Below are 17,433 nucleotides of genomic sequence, written 5' to 3' on the forward strand. Positions count from 1 at the left end.
TGGATGATGTGCTAAACGCTCAAGGAACAAGGAAATTAACTTTGTTGAATATATTGTTTCATGTTATTAAGGAACCACTCATTCATTCATTCAACAATCATTTGCTCCGTATCTAGTGTGCAGCAAGCTTTGCCTAAACACAACTGATATGCTTCCTTGTTGTAAGCACTATACGGCTTTAAACAGTTACTGCCCCTAAAATGCTTTTTGTCCATGGTCTTTGGAAAGGAATCTGACTGTATTCTATCTGCCATCATCTAGACCTTAGATTTCAGGAGACAGGAGGTGGCCTAAAGATAATGATGACAAAGATTATAATGACACCAGCAAACAAAAAGCACTGCTTATAGAGAAGTGAACAGATAAGCAAATGGAAGTCTCCCTAAGCAGCCAGTGTTCCAAGTTGTTAGGCCAAAAATCTGACCCCAACTCTAAGCTCCCCAACATGACAGTATATATAGATCCACATCTTGCCCTCTTCCTCTGTGGCAAAGGAGCAGTTTCATTTTCAATTTGTTGTGGACTGATAACTTTTGTAAAATGCACAGATGGTGTGCCTGAATCCTGCAGTGATGTCAAATTGTTTTAAATAAAAGTTTCTAAATACTAACTCTCGATGTTGGTTTTTATCTCGTTGCCACTCAGCACCAGTGATTCACAAACTGGCACCAATCTGCGAACCACACTTTGGGTAGCACTGATGTAGTGAACTCCACAGACCATCCAAAATCTAGCATAATGCATGCTGCGAACAAATACAAGAAATGGGATAGTAACGGGCAACTTACTTGCTGATGGCTGAAATTTGATCAGGTCTTGCAAGTCAGTAGAAATCTGGAAAACATGGCTATAGAACTGCTGGACTGAATTCTTCAGGCCAGATATGTCTCTGGAATGTGACCGGAGTGTCCCATTCATCTGCCTGACACAACTCCAGAGGCTGTTGACATGCTTGTTGAGCCCCTCCTTGATCCTCTGAAGACTTCCGGAGATGGAGTCCAGCTTGCTGCAGGCTTTCTCCATATGAGACACCCTGCTCTCAACCACGGACACGTCCCTCTGGACCCCATGTGTGTTCTCCTTACAAGTGTCCAGTTCAGAGAGGACCTGGCTCTGCAGCCGCTGCCACCTCTCCTCCAGGTGGCTGCAGCAATGAGCCATGGGGTCCTGGGGAGACGGGAGGGGCTCCACTGTCCTTTCCTTCTCACCCCCCTTAGAGAACCCCCCCACTGCAGCATTTTTACCTTCTCTACAACTGCTTAGCTCCTTCTGGAGATGATTCACATCGTCTTCTGTGTGGTTTAGTTGAGAATAAAGAAAACTAAAATCCTGTCGAAGTTTCTGGATGCTACGTTCGGTTTCTTGAAACCTCCTATGCATTGTGTCATTCAGAGACTTCAAAAGGTTCAAACTGTCACCCGCTATGTGGTCTTCTCCGTTTGGCAAAGTATCTTCTATCCCATGAGGCTCTCCCTGAAAGTTCTGCAGGCAAATATCCTCAACAACTTGAACTTTGCTCTTCAGGTGGTTTAACTCTATCATGACCTGTTTGCTCCCAGCCCCTGACACACCTGGCAGGGCTGAGGCTGGGGGGATGAGTTCTGCATCAGTGCTATTGGCCACCTCCAGGAGAACACTCCCCAGGCGCTCTTCCAGAGACTGGATTTTCTGATCAAGAAGTTGCTTCAAGTCATCTACCTCACCATTAATGGTCCCCCGAAGGGTTTCTTCAATGTAGAAGCAATGTTCTTCCGCATTCCTTTCTGTCACATTGATCCTCGCATCTAGTTCATTCCATCGTGCATCAAAGTCCACATCTGGCTCTGGAACTACAAGGCGGTCAAATTCATTGTCCAGGCGTGCATTCAGCATTCTGGTGGCTTCAGCAACCCTTTCAATTTTCTGGTCTAACATCTTGATCTGTGGCCCAAAGTCACCATTCTTTTCACCATTACAGCAGTTGGACCGAGCTGAAGGATCTTGTACCCGGTCTCGAAGATCGTTTATTTCTTTTCTCAGGTTTGTTTCCTTCTCTCCTATTAGCTCAATCACTCCCAGGTAGCTGCTCCCATAATCATCACACTGCTGCTGGAGACCAATCAGCTTGTACTCGCATGAGTTCTTCAGGTCGGCCAGCTTTCTGTCCATTCCTTCCATGAGCTCCTCTCTCAGGGCATCAATCTTACTATCAACATAGGCTTGGTAGAGTTCATTGGTCGTCATGGTCACCGTAGGGCCCTGGGCAGCCTCCTGGAGCTGTTTGAGCTGTCCTTCATACCCCTTCACTTTCCCATCCAGCTCTTCCAGCTTGTCACTCTTGGTCTTCAGAGCATCCTTGACCTCGGCCAATTCGGATTTGATGTCCTTCATGCCAGATTCCTTATTGTTGAGGACATCAGGAAGCTGGACAGTTTCTGTGTCTCCACCAATGGCACTGTCAGGCACTGGCTGGGGATGCAGATTACTGAGCCATGATGCCAGCATTTTGCTGGCATCATCCTGAACGGCATGTTTGAGGTTTTCGTTCACTCCAGCAATGGAAGACTGGAGATCAAGAACTGTTCTTGTGAGTCGGAGAACCTTCTCCTCAAGCACCTGGATTTTTTTTTCCTGAAGTTCTTGCGCCCCCTCTTTTGGATCTATGACTTGACTTGGTTCTGTGGCACGAGTTGGTGGCAAAATCTTTTTGGGCTCTGAGACTTGGCTTGGTTCATTATCTGTTACAAAGAAAGAGTTGGACATGACTTAACAAGTTCTACCTTTTCCCATTTTCTGCAAAGACAATAAACAGGGTATTTAAGGAATGCACTTAAACCTTCACTTATAGATCCCCTCTCACCATAGGCAATTATTGTAGTAGAGAGAAAAAGACTATGGCCTTTGAGTCAAATAGGCCTCCCTTTGCATTCTGGCTCTGTTGTTTACTGTCTGCCCTGGAGCAAGTTAATTAACTTCTGTGAACAATAATCCCCTCATCTATGAAGCTGAGGTACTATCTTCCCTTTAAGGGTTGTTGAGAGAATATGTAGTACATGGTACATAGTAGGTAGTCCATGGTCTCTTTCACTCTAAAGGGAAGTTTTTTTTAAGTTTATTTATTTATTTTTGAGAGAGAGAGACAGACAGACAGACAGACAGACAAAGAATCCCAAGCAGGTCCCAAACTATCAGTGCAGACCCCAACACAGGACTCGATCTCACAAACTGTGAGATCATTACCTGAGTCCAAATCAGGGTGTTCAACCAACTGAGCCACCCACACGCCCCTAAAGGGAAATATTCTTAATCTACTTTGTCATATGAACACATCATTCTCACATTAGTGAGCTGCAGCCACACCCCAATGGTTGACTACATACTGTCAAACCACAAGAAGCCACTTTAGTGATATCCACCCATTAGCTGTTGGGTGATATGATATCATATTAAGCAGTCAATTTATCCTCCAAGCAACTCCTAAATGTTATTTTACTTTTGTTAGCATCGCTATGCTAACAAAGTCTCATAGACATTGTTTAGCACTGTTATGCAGTTGGGGAAACTAAAAGCTAAAGAGGGATAAAGCAGTGACTCTACTGTCACCTCCTAACAATAAAGCCATGTGGTCATATATACAAAGATTCACTAAACCAAAGAATATAAACATTGACTTTTTGATAATCCTACTCTGAGAAATATACTTCCAAGGAAATAGTCCAAAAGAAATAAAAAAAGTTAATAAGGATGACTGTGATGAGTCCTAAAATGAAAATAAAGTGATAGATACAGAGATAGATGAACTAACCAAAAACAAAATTATTGAAACGTAAGGCAGTAGGAACCTGAAAGCAAACCACACCCCTGAACTCACAGTAGGATGCAAGGAATACTAGAAAGGGGCTAACATCGACAAGCCTGGAGATGATACAGAGACTATCATAAAGAATGGAAAAAAATCGAACATAACATAGAGATTGCAATGAAATAAAATGCATTAAGGTACACTGAACAAGCACTAGAATTAAATGTAGAATGTTGTAGATATTTGACTTTAACGTTGTTTTTTCCTCCCCTAAACTTTTGCACACAACCATAACAACAGCTATTATTCATGAAAATCAGCTTTGTGGTAAAATCAAGACTGGAAGTCAGATGGCCAAACTCTCAAGCAGAGAACTATAAAGAACACCTTATTTTCCACACTGAAAAATGTATTCTACCTCAAGACACCAGGAGGAAAAAACAAGTTGTTGAATCACTTACAAATGAAATGCCTTTCTGAGCAAAGGAAATAAAAGCAAAGGGCAGGAGAAGAGGGAAGAACAGCACATGAGGAAATGCTTCTTCTACATATTCCTGGTGACTGTGGAAATTGCTACAACTTTTTGGAAGGATAACTTGGCAGTAAGTATCAAAATCTCAGAATCCCTTTGCCCCAACAATTACACTTCTAGAAGTTTATTCAAGTAAATAATCAGAGATGAATCCAAAATAGTAACAGGAAAAAAATGTTTATTCAAATACTATCTATAAAAAACTACCAACAACCTAAGTGACCAACAGTAGGGGACTGTGTTCAAATAATCACACTCTCAAAGCCATTAAATGATACTGCAAACTATTTAATGAATAGTTGTTCATTATAGATTAAGTGTAAAAATTAGTTCTAAAATTGTATGTTCTTTACAATGATAGTGGATTAAGGATAAGCATTTCCTTTCATTGCCTTCTGAAATCCCACTAAAGTGGCAAAACAAAACAAAAAACAGAACCATGTCACATATAAAAATTAGGAATCAGAATGGTTTTGGGTATTTTAACAGCTGCATTGGAAGCTAGAAGAAAAGGGAGTGATGCTTTCAAAATTCTAAAGGAAAATTATTTCCAATCTAGAACTCTAAAGTAGAATAAAAATATTTTCAGACTATAAAATATTAGGAAGTGTACATCCCATACAATCTTCTCATAAAACTACTGGAGAATGTGCTCTACCAAAACAAGGGAGTACATTGAGAACAATCAAAGAGTATAGGAAACAGGGAATCGGTGGGAGGGAAACAAGTAAGATCACAGGCTGGCAGCTGTGAACAAGAAAAAGAGGATGACCAGTCCTGGTGGGGATTGCTCCAAGAAGGTGAAACCGATGTGTCTGAACATAATGAGAGGACATCTAAATAATCACCCTGAGGACAGTTCGGGTTAAAATAGGGACAAAGACATAAAAAAAAAAAAAAAAAAAAAACAAGCAAAGGAAAATATAAAACAATCACTAACTCTAAAAAAACCAAAAAGCTATATAGGAAAGCCAACAGATTCATAGCATACTACATAGCTCAGCTGTACACATGATCTACCTAGTTACCACAACGTATATAAGAAGTATTAAGTAAATTAAAAATCTGGTATAAACGGTATGGAAAGGATGAGGAAAGCAGATGAAAAGGAGTCATAATTTCACCTTCCATAATGAGAAGTCAATAGATATGGAGGTTGGGGAGCCTGGATGGCTCAGTAGGTTAAACATCTGACTCTTGATTTTGGCTGAGGTCATGATCTCATAGTTCATGAGTTCAAGCCCTGCTGCAGGCTCTGTGCTAGCCTGCTTGGGATTCTCTCCCTCTCTCTGCCTCTCCCCCACTCATACACACATGGTACACACACACACGCGCTCTCTCTCTCTCTCTCTCTCAAGATAAAATGAAATAAATAAACTTGAAAAATAGATATGGAGGTAAATTCCAAAAGACCATCTAAAGAGTTTAAAGTAATTACCCCTGGGAAGGGAAAGTGGGGGAGAAAGGGAGGTCACTGCTTTCCTAATAGTCCTTTTAAAGCTATTCAACTCTTATGGGTTTAAACTTGTATAAAATAAAAATAAAACAAAAGTAACCTATTATGATCCAACAGATCCCCTTCATGTGAGCCCATCATAGTACCTATCAGGACGTATTGCAATTACATGTCTGATGTTTGCCTTTCATGAGTTCAGGGACTGTCTGCCTTGTTTTTCACTTTTCCCAAGTGTCTAGTATAGAGCCTGCCAGATAAAGAAGCTCAATAAACATGTGTGGGATGAATAAGTGAATTTTCCTTAACGACATGTACAAGCAGATATAGGAAGGAGAGTAATGTGTGATAACAAAATGTTAGCAGTGAGATTATGTGTAACTAGATATTCCCCTAGACTTTATAAAGATTCTATAATTGATATATATTACTTTTGTCATAGAAATTATTTTAAAATCTATTTTACAAACAATATGGGGAAACACTACAAATTTCAAAATTGACAATACTTCATGAGAAAACAATCATTTCAAGACGACTTAAACATCGAATTAGTAAGAAAATCTAGGTTACATTTATTCTCACTCAACTTAAAAAAGAGGAAAGATAAAGTGACATAGAATAAAAGGACAGAAAATTTTTAGCCATAAAAGTCATTCTCTTGATGTTATAATTAAAAGCAAAGGTGAAAATTATCATTGCTTTCTTAGTTATTCACTGAATTTGTGCTACTTCCAAAAAAATTCACAAACAAATTTAAGAACAACTTCACTGGATACATCAAACTTGGGGCTTACCTTTGCAAATCTCTCACCCCAAACAGAATGAGGATGATTCTGATACACCTATTTTTTTTTTAATGTTTATTTATTTTTGAGAGAGAGACAGAGACAGAGACAGAGACAGAGACAGAATGGGAGCACGGGAGGGGCAGAGAGAGAGGGAGACACAGAATCTGAAGCAGGCTCCAGACTCTATGCTGTCAGCACAGAGCCAGACACGGGGCTCGAACCCATGAACCACGGGATCGTGACCTGAGCTGAAGTTGACACTCAACCGACTGAACCACCCAAGTGCCCCTGATTCACCTATTTTTAAAACAATTAGTTTCTTCAAATTCAGATCTATGGGAACTTGTAGACAAAAAGTAAAAACAAAGCATCGCTACATATGAATCTCTTCGCATCTGTGCCCACACTACCCCAGTCTGAAACCATCAGCCTCCCCTACGCTGATTGCCAAATCCTTTGCTTTCACAAACCAGCCCTAACAAAGCAATTTACTTGCCACACAAAACAAAACAAATCAAAACAAAACTGTATTCTGATTGCTACTGCTTCTGCAAATAAATTTGTATGCCACATGCGTCTACTGTAGGCATACATGCGTGTTACTGGAAGACCCTGGAGAGCTCCACATTCTCAATCATAAATCCTATGGTCTGCAGAAGCACTGGAAAGATCAGCGGTGGCCATGCACAGGGAAGCACAAAGAAGTTACCTGTGGCTTTCTTCACGCTGTTTCGAGGCCGAGCGGGCGTGGGGCGGGGAGTCTTCACAGGGTCCCTGGGACCTTCCTGGCAGTCTCCCCCTCTAAAGCCAGGGCAGCACCTCCATTCCAACTGAGTCACCGTCTTGTACTTGGTGACGTATCTGGGTCTGAAGTTCACACGATACCTGCCGAGGAAAAGGGTGGCATCTCTCTTTACTGGCTATTGCCAGCGCCCCGGGCCCCCCTGACTTGTACCCGAATGAAGAGGATCCAGGTCACTCAGGGCTCTGCCTGCCCTCTCCACACTGACCCAGAAGGGACCACTGGTCTTTTCAGTCCAGCCCTGATGCCTGGGGCTCAGCCAAAATCAGACTGGCCTCCTTCATCCATCTTCAACCCACCTGCACTCAGCTGCCCTCCCACTAAAGGCCAGAAAGACAGACAACCTAGAAAAGCCTGGCCCCACAATTCCTAAAACTGAGCTTTTGTTTCGCACACAAATTTTTGTTCCACAATTCACTGCTTTGTGGAGATTTTTTTTCTGGGGTAACTCAGTGTCATTTGTTTTGTATTTTATTTATTTATTTTTAAATGTTTGTTTATTTTTGAAAGAGAGAGAGAGCACGAGTTGAGGAGCAGAGAGAGAGGGAGACACAGAATCGGAAGCAGGCTCCAGGCTCTGAGCTGTCAGCACAGAGCCCGATGCGGGGCTCGGACCCATGAACCATGAGATCATGACCTGAGCCGAATTCGGACGCTCAACCGACTGAGCCACCCAGGCACCCCCTTTTTTTTTTTTGTATTTTAAAGAAACCTCCCTGACACCTTCATCTCCATAGCATTTGTGCTTTCATCTTGGCACCTTCCTTCCTGCAAAGGCAGTAGGCCATGAGCCTTCAGAGAGGGCACCTCATGCTAGCTGTGTCCAGACCTTTTTAAAAAGATGCCCTGGGGGCACCTGGGTGGCTCAGTTGGTTAAGCATCCCACTTCAGCTCAGGTCACGATCTCACCATTGGTGAGTTCGAGCCCCACATTGGGCTCTGTGCTGTTAGGGCAGAGCCCGCTTCAGATCCTCTGTCTCCCTCTTTCTCGGCCCCTCACTTGCTTGCGCTGTCTCTCTCTCAAAAATAAAATGAACATTTAAAAAATGATTATAAAAATAAATACATAAATAAAAATAAAAAATAAAAAGATTCCCTGATTTGTAGAGCTAATGGTAGAAATAAGGATCCCTTTTTAAGTGCACGTTCCCCCATGCACATGCATATCACACCGAGATTCTTGTGATAGCTGTAAAGTCCTCCAGACCCAGCACTGGGCCTGGGCCAGAGAGTGGCAACCCAGCAGCCCCTCGTACACTCAGAGGATGGATGCAGGGGTCTAACACCCCCAGGTGCCCCTGCTCACAGCACAGATGCAGGCCACTCCTTAACTTATCCCAGCATCTTCTTCCAGCTTGGAAGCATGGCTCTCTAGAACGTCCTCACTGTCTCTTCACTGTGAACACCAGCACTAGCAGCTGCCCTCCTCCTTGGGGGCCAATTCCCTGAAAGGGATCAGCCCTCTGTCACTTCCTAGGACTGTGTGCTGCTCAGAGGGGCGTTGGGGGGCCCATGGGGACTGGTGCCGGTCAGGTGACTCCACCTCAGCACCAGCCTTGCTGAGGGTGTAGTTCAAAGTCACACTCCCAAGAAAATTGCAAATTAGTAAATGTAATGGGCTTTTGGCATCCTTCCTGAGGGTCAAAACCATGACAACTAAAACTTTAGGTGTAAGGAACTCCCCCATCGCCAGGACCCAAGGTGATCCTCTGGAATTCCCAGAAGGCCCTGGGGGCAGCACTGACCCAAATGTTAGTGTCCCAACACCTGTCTCTGTCCCTGGTTCACCGGCCCTTCTAGGGCAGTGGTTCGAAACCTTAGCTGAGTGTCAGAATCACTAGGGAAGAGTGAAAAACTGCAGATGCCTGGCTCTCGCCCTCAGAGATTCTATTTACTTGGCTTGCAGTGGGGCCTGGAGACACAAGTTTTGAGAAGCCCCAGAGGGAGACTTTTTCAAAACAGAAGACAAAGCCGAATGAATGAAACAGAAAAGGGGGGGGCATGGGGCAAGACCTCGCTTCTAGGTTATTTATTCCCTCTTATTGCCACCACACACCCCATTAAGGCCTAACTATTTATAGAGTTTCCCCTTTTCACAAATGGGAAAACAGAGGCTCACAGAGGTTAAGTGACCTGTTCAAGTTCCAACCGTCAGGAAGGGCCAGGGCTGGGATTTAAACCCAAGTGTTTGCCCCTGTACCCCAGACGGTCCTCCCAGCACACAGAAGCAGAGACTCGGGTGGAGAGAACTCCACCCACCCAGAGATGTTCCAGAAGGCCATGTAAGCAGGGTCAAAGGACAGCTGCCATCCCCATTCAGCAAACACTTGTCTGAACATCTGACACGGTCCACATTAGCCCCCTAGCACCCAACCTACCAAAAGAAGTCCCTGTGTGGTCCTAAAAACTATTAAAAAAAAATCAAGAGTGCTTGCCTCAGCAGCACATATACTAAAAAAAAGAAGAAGAAGAAGAAAGAAAGAAAAAATTCCACTTCATTGTTTTGCATGTTCAAGTATAGCATAATGCTGCAAAAATGTGTAATCTCAGAAAAACTTGGTTCCTCTGAGCATTTAAGACTGAATGTGAAAATGTGTTTGCTCTCGGGTTTTGTACACGTGCCAGCAGATGACAGCCCATAGCAAACCCTTTTGGACGCGGCTGCGAGGGACCCGGAGAGCAAACCCTGAGCCTGCGACCCGCACCCCCCACCCAGAGGCCTCAGCCCCAACCACAGAGCTGAGTATAAGAAAGTGCTTGCCCTTCCAACACACCTCATTATTTTCTTTAAAGGCAGTTATTATTTTGGAGCCAGCTCATAACTTAGGGAAGCTCCCTGGAGTTCCTGCCTTCCTCTCCAGCCCCACGCTCATTCCCCACTCCCACCCTCTGCCTAATCGGCTTGCTGTAGGGTTTCCGGTTTGTGGCAATGGAGTTCAGGTTGACAGCATTTCTAACAGAGTTTTAAGTCCAGCGTGTGGAAGAGGCCTTCCTGGCTAGTGATGACAGCTGGAAGTGATCAGGCGGCCACCTCCAGCCGTGGGAAAGCTCACGTTCCGACTGCTCCGTGCACAGGGACATAGATCCCAGAGGCGGCCATGGGTCCTCAATCTGGGGGATGTGAGGGAAAGAGGTAGGGTTGTGCAACCCCTCAGCCCCACTGGGATTTTCCCTGCAGAAATGGGTTCCTGCCTCCATCAGAGCCAGCCAGTAGGTCCTCCAGAGGATGGGAGGAACACAGCATGATGCCCAGATCCTTCTTCTGTCCCTCAGTGCTCTGCAGGACAATATCCCCCATAGGGAGCTTTAAAAAAAAAAGCTCACGTCTTTACACCCAAAATTCTAATTTAACTGGCCTGGGGTAAGGGGTGTCCAGGCATGTGTACCTTTCAAAAACTCCCCAAGTAACTGTCAAGTTGAGAAGTGCAGCCCATAAGTCGGGGCACCCATAGGCCCTCCCTCCTCACGGGAGCTTGGAGCCTCTGAGGCAACCAGGCAGGGGAAGTGAATCGACCAAAAGCAGCCCAAGTGTTAACTCCAAGGGCCCATGGGCTGTAAGCACACAGAAGGTGCCCCAGGGACACTTAGTGAATCAGCTGACTGCACCCAGCTGAGGGACTGATAGCCAAAGGGACAGAGTCAAGGCGGTGCTGGGCTAAAGCTGGAAGGCTGACTCAGGCTACAGCCTTGGCCCCCATCCCAGTCTTGGGCAGGGACTGTAACAAAATCCTGTCTCCCAGGGGAGCCCTGGCCACAGCTGCCTCAGGTGCTCTTGGGGGCTCCCGGTGGGGAGGGGGGTTGGCAGCCCAAGCCTGCCCCCACACTAGCCAGCACTCCGCAACTCAGCCTCTCCTCAACTCTCCTCCCCCACCATCTACCTCTGAAACCCTTTTGGGGTGGGGGTGGGGAACAAGGGTTCACCATTTTTAGGAGTTCATCCACTGTGTCTAATGTGTAATATTAGATCAACCCAGAAGATTCTCCTGAGAAGGAAGGTGGCAAGAAAAGGACTGGAAAAGTTGAATCAGGGTTCAGGGACCATATGACTGGAATGTACACATTAAAACAAAATATGACAAAATGATTGTGCCTCCATTGGACATCTATCACCCCCCGATAAAGACTCCTTCCTACTAACAGATAACGTATTCTTTCATAATACGCTTTGGTTCACACTTGTTCAGTGTTTGTCTTTTCACAGACCATAAGCCCTATGAGGGCAAGAATTCCTGTTGGTTTTGTTCTCTACAACATCCCCATTTTTAAAGACAGCAATCTGTCCTATTGTAGGTGCTCAATAAAGAATGAAGTATTAATCATTAATCAAACAATAATGAATGATACTAAGTCTACTTTTGACATGGTTTTGGGGAATCCAATGTCCATATTAAAAGCCCCAGAGTTGTCCTCAGGTCTAACCCCAACCGATGTGAATTCCTAAGTCTTCCCAGAACGAAATCAAGCTCCAGAGTCCTCGGGTCATAATGAGTTAGGCAAGAATCACACACCAGAAGGTGACCTTCAGTGGTGTTGTCCAGTTATATAGCCATTAATCAGGTGTGGCTATTTTAATCTAAAGTGATTAAAAGTAAACAAAATTGAACATTCATTTCCTCAGTCACGTTGGCCACATTTGAGGTACTCAGTAGCCACATGCAGTATTAGCATGAACATCTCAATCATTACAGGGAGGTCTCCGGGACAGAGCTGGCCTAGACCCTCATGAGACTATCAAGGGAATGGCAATGGGCACACACCTGTTCATCTCTTCATTCCTATCTCACACCCACCCATCTTCTCTCTCCTCCCACATTCCTTCCGGGTTGCCAGTAGAAGGCTTTTCAGAAATAGCCACACATCACTGGCAGAGGATCATGTAGACAGCTGTTCTACAAGGTAAGGCTCATTTCCCTGCATTTAGTATTCGCCTGTAACTTCTTATTTGATTCATGCCACTAACAGTGCACAAATCTACAGTCCAGTGCCCCACTGACTGGGATTCCTCCCAAGAACAGACTTTCTAGTAAATTCCTCTCTTTCTTCCAGGCACTGGCTTGTCCCCAAAGCCCCAGAGCCAACTCTTCTTGCTTCATCCCACGAGTGGTCCTGTACAGTATTGACTGGAATGGACTCTCAGGATGGAGAAGGAAGCTAGAAGGAAGAGGCGCCTCCTTCTCTTTTGTAGGGAGCATCCTAGGCCTGAAGGGATAACCAATGATCTGGGACAAAGTCAGCATGTACATACAAGCAAGAAGTCATTTCATGGAGTTTTCAGGATGCACATCCAAGGCAGACTCGGTTATCTGGCATTCAGGTACTACACCAAGTTTTCCACATCCAGACATGGTAACTGACTTTTGTTTTTAACTGTGGTAAATATGTATAACATGTGGGTAAAATACCCATAACATAAAATAAACAAGTGGGACTACATTGAACTGAAAAGCTTCTGCACAGCAAAGGAAACCATCATAATAAACATGCAACCTATTGAATGGGAGAAAATATTTGCAAATCCTGTATCTGATAAGGGCTAATATCCAAATACATAAAGAACTCATACAACTTAAAGCAAAATGTGTGTGAGTGTATGTGTGTGTATATATATATGTATATATATGTATATGTATATATATGCATATATATATGCTTAAAAAGTAGGCATATAAGTAGGCATAAAAAGTAGTATACGTGTGTATATATATATATGTTTAAAAAGTAGGCAGAGGATCTGAATAGACATTTTTCCAAAGAAGACATCCAGATGGCCAACAGGTTCATGAAAAGGTGCTCAACATCACTACTCATCGGGGAAATGTACATCAAAACCATAATGAGATATCACCTCACGCCTGTCAGTGTGGCTGGTGTCAAGAAAGACAAGAAATAGTAAGTGTTGGTGAGGATGCGGAGAAAAGGGAACCCTGGTGCACTGTTGGTGGCAATGTAAACAGGAGCAGCCACTATGGAAAACAGTATGGAGATTCCTCAAAAAATTAAAAACAAAACCACCATATGATCCAGCAACCTTACTTCTGGACACTGATCTGAAGAAACACTAACTTGAAAAGATAACTGCACCCCCATGTGCACTGCAGCATTACTCGCAATAGCCAAGATTAGGATGCAACTTACATATCCATGGATAGACACTTGAATGAATGGATGGATGGATGGATGGATGAATAAAGATGTGGTACACACACAGACATATACACACACAGGAATATTACTTAGCCATAGAAAAGAATGAAATCCAGCCACCTGTGACAACATAGATAGAACCTGAGGGTATTATGCTAAATGAAATAAGTCAATGGCACCTGGGTGGTTCAGTTGGTTAAGTGCCCGAATCGGTTTAGGCTCAGGTCATGATGTCAGGGTTCTAGGAGTCCAAACCCCGCATCAGGCTCTGTGCTGGCAGTGCAGAGCCTACTTGGGATTCTCTCTCCTTCTCTTTCTGCCCCTCCCCCACTCACGCTGTATCTGTCTCTCTCAAGATAAATAAACTTAAAAAGAAATTTAAAGGGCACCTGCGTGGCTCAGTCAGTTAAGCATTGGACATCGGCTCAGGTCATGATCACATGGCTCGTGGGTTTGAGCCCCAAGTCAGGCTCTCTACTGACAGCTCAGAGCCTGGAACCTGCTTTGGATTCAGGGTCTCCGTCTCTCTCTGCCACTCCCTCTCACTCTCTCTCTCAAAAATAAACATTAACAAAATTAAAAATGATAAAAATAAAAAAATAACTGAGTCAAACACAAATACGATATGATATCACTTATATGTGGAAACAAAAAACACAAAGTAACTAAAAAACCAAGCTTACAGTTACAGAGAACAGATTGGTGTTTGCCAAGGGTAGGGGATGGGGGTGGGAGAAATGGGTGCACTGTTTTTTTAATTTAAATTAATTGAATAATTTATAATAAAAAAAAGAATGGGAGAAATGTACCAACCCTAGGTCTAAAGGGGCCAGGAGAGGACAAGGCTGTAACCAGAGCATTAGGAGAAGGCTGCTGGACAGGAGCTGTGGCCTTTCGTAGAGGAAACAGTCACTGTCCACTTTCACTTGGAGGGAGAGGGCAGGTGACTTACAGTGGCCAGACCAGTGGGAAGCCAGATGGTGAGGGAACCCAGTGACCAGTACTAGTGAGATAATTCTGGAAACAGCAACCAACTGTAAGTATCCCTAGACTAAAAGCAAAAGCCCTTCTCATTAGTTCCCTGAGTGACAGACAAGGAACTTCCCACCTCTGGGCCACAGTTTCATCAATACAATGAAAGGATTAAATTACAATCCATCCAGGTCAGACTCCTAGAACAAAATCAGGAGGGAGAGGAGAGAAAATGGATCTGGGGACAAACAGAAAGTGGCCAGCACATGCTGCTAGACAGACACAAGGAAACCACAATATCTAAGAAGGAAAGGGGAAAGAGTATGTCAAGAAGGCAGACAAGGTCATATTTCCAGCGCGGCTGAGAGGGTCGAGTAACAGAAGGACTGAGAGATATTGTTCTTAAGACAAGGAGATTCTCGGTGAACTGAGCCAGCGCTGCTCAGATCAATGTTGAGAGAGGACACTGGGTCAGAAAAAAGAATGAAATAAGCAAGAGGAGGTACAGACCAAAAAACCTCTTCCATCAAGTTTGCTTGTGATGGGAAATGAGAAATAGGGTGGTAACCAGGAGGTAAGGGGGGCTGAAGAAGAATATTTTCCCCCTAAGTTCAGGAAAATCCTAACCAGGGAAGAGTGCTGAAAGACAGGATGAAGTAGAGAGGGCAGTGAGAGAGCCATGGAGAAGCATTCCTGGTCCTCATCCAGGAAAGACTGCTCTGGTGAATGAGCCCTGTCTGCGTGGACACAGGGCAGGGGTGAGTGGAGTAGCGTGCAAGGGTGTAATTGAGTCAAACCCAGTCCCTAAAAAAGATTACCATCTTAACTATTTTGAAGAGCCCAGTTCAGTGGCATTAAGTCCATTTACATTGTTCACAACCGTCACCCCCATCCATCACCAGAATTCTTTTCGTTTTCCTAAACTGAAGCTCTGTACCCATGAAACAACAGCTTCCCATTTCCCTCTCCCCAACCTTGGCCCCTGCAACCACCATCTCACTTTCTGTCTCTGTGAATTGGACCTCCCCAGGGACTTCATATTAAGTGGAATCATACAGCATCTGTCCTTTTATGACTGACTTATATCACTTAGCATAATGTCCTTGTAGGAGAAAAAAAAACTTTTCCTCTACCCTCTTAGGTTTGTTCTGGGTCTTGTGAATTAAACTGACAAAAGACAGATTCACAGGAGAAAAGACATCCAAACTGTATGGATGTTAATGTTTTTTACATGCATGGAGGTTTCACAGAAAAGAAGTGAAAACAAGCAGTGGGACTCAGGGGACTATATACCATTTTAACACAGGGTGATAAATGGTGAAGTGACTAGACCAAGGAAAAGGGGTTTGGACTTCTAGGGGCAATAAATTGTGGGACTATAGCTAGGAACTCTAGAGGGGAAACTCATGGAAGATAAGGGCTATGTCAGTAAGGCTTGCATATGCAGACTTATCTTGGTGCCAACTGTGTATCTACAGTGACAAAGGTCATTCTCTTCAGCCTGGTACAGGAGAGGCAGGAAACTTAGAACCCTGATTTTAGACAGAAAGAGGGAAGACAGAGGGCTCTTCTTGTCTCTGCTTTTTCTCAACTGTCTTCAGCTCAAAATAATCAATATGTCAAAGTGGCATGTTTGGGGTGGCCTGCTCTGAACTCCTTCACCCTCAAGGTTCATTCACATTGTAGCACGTGTCAAAATTTCCTTTCTTTTCCATAGTAATTCACTTTCACAAAGTTTGGTCTCATGTTCTGATTTAGAGATTGACAAGACAGCAAACTAATTTTTCTAAAAACTACTTGTGACAAATGGGTTTTTTTTCTGGCTTTTGTTATTATTGCTTTTTTTTTTTTAATCAATCAACAAATAAATAGACTTGTTTTTAATGGAAGTAACAACAGAAAATAGAGTCAGGCAATAATGGCTATAAAGTTTGAAACTGGAAGTGATTCCAGAATGATAGGGAAGGAAAAGTGGTTCTGCACCAGCAGGAGAGACACTTGCCATTTGATTTCAATCCACTCTGTTTTACAATCAAACCTTGTCCATTTGAAACCATGTACATCTACAATGACAATCTCTGCAATCCGAGGAGATGACTCTACCCGTCCCAGGTCCCTCCCAATGCTAATTTTCCACAGAATGAAGAAGTCTCCCACACAGGACAAAGTGAAGGAACCAAAGGGCCTTCTTCCAGGTTAAAGCACATCACACACACAAACCACAATTTTCATCTTATCTTTTTCTGCTCCATGACACATTTTTAATTAGATCTCTGCATGGAGAAATTAATGGAAGGAAAGAAATAGAGTATCTTCCTTGACTTTGTTGGCAAATTCATCTAGGTGTTAAAAGCCAGAATGCTCGGGCAAATATATTTCTGAAATACAAAATGCACCCAATAAAACTAAAACCTTGATGAGCCCTGATTGAAATCAGATTGCAAGATTGGTTTGTACACTTAAAAAATTAATAACAGATCCTAGACCAAAGCAATGTGTTCAAAATGAAAATGTACACACAAGAGACTGTCTGCTTCCCAGTACAAAGGATATATTTGCTGGGGACACCAGGATCGTAAGTTGCTTATTTTTGTTTCCTCTTGAATTAATTTCCTCGCGTACTTAGAGTGGCAAGTTAGATTTCAAAACCTGCAATCTTCTTTACCCCTCAGTAGTTTGCTCGGATCACACAGACTTGTCAAAAGTAATACCCCTGTCCCGACACACCCACCCAGTTCTTTACAATTATCACCCACTTCACCCTGGGGAAGTCTCTGCAGTGGTGAAGGAGGGGGATTCTGGAACACCACAGCAACTTAGGGGAGGCTCGGCCACCAGTAGCCAGTGAAGCTGCTATTCTTACATTCCTTCCACGAAGGCTTGCATTGCTGAAAATGACAATGTTCCAAAAGTACAGGGCGTGGCCGGCACCATGAAATACAGCTTATGCATGCGTTC

At 43.7% G+C, this 17,433-nt stretch overlaps 1 protein-coding gene across 1 annotated transcript in view; it reads right to left on the bottom strand.

Annotated features, from left to right (window-relative positions):
* Positions 1 to 17,433, bottom strand: part of EMILIN2 (elastin microfibril interfacer 2) — a 51,568-nt gene that overhangs the window by 17,716 nt on the left and 16,419 nt on the right. The window contains exons 3-4 of the mRNA XM_027068599.2: positions 7,267 to 7,442; positions 789 to 2,717 (exon numbers count right to left, since the gene is read on the bottom strand). Coding sequence (XP_026924400.1) covers positions 789 to 2,717; positions 7,267 to 7,442 — 2,105 coding nt within the window. The remainder of the gene's footprint in view (positions 1 to 788; positions 2,718 to 7,266; positions 7,443 to 17,433) is intronic.

This window comes from Acinonyx jubatus, chromosome D3, assembly GCF_027475565.1.
Source record: "Acinonyx jubatus isolate Ajub_Pintada_27869175 chromosome D3, VMU_Ajub_asm_v1.0, whole genome shotgun sequence".
NCBI classification, from domain to species: Eukaryota; Metazoa; Chordata; class Mammalia; order Carnivora; family Felidae; genus Acinonyx; species Acinonyx jubatus.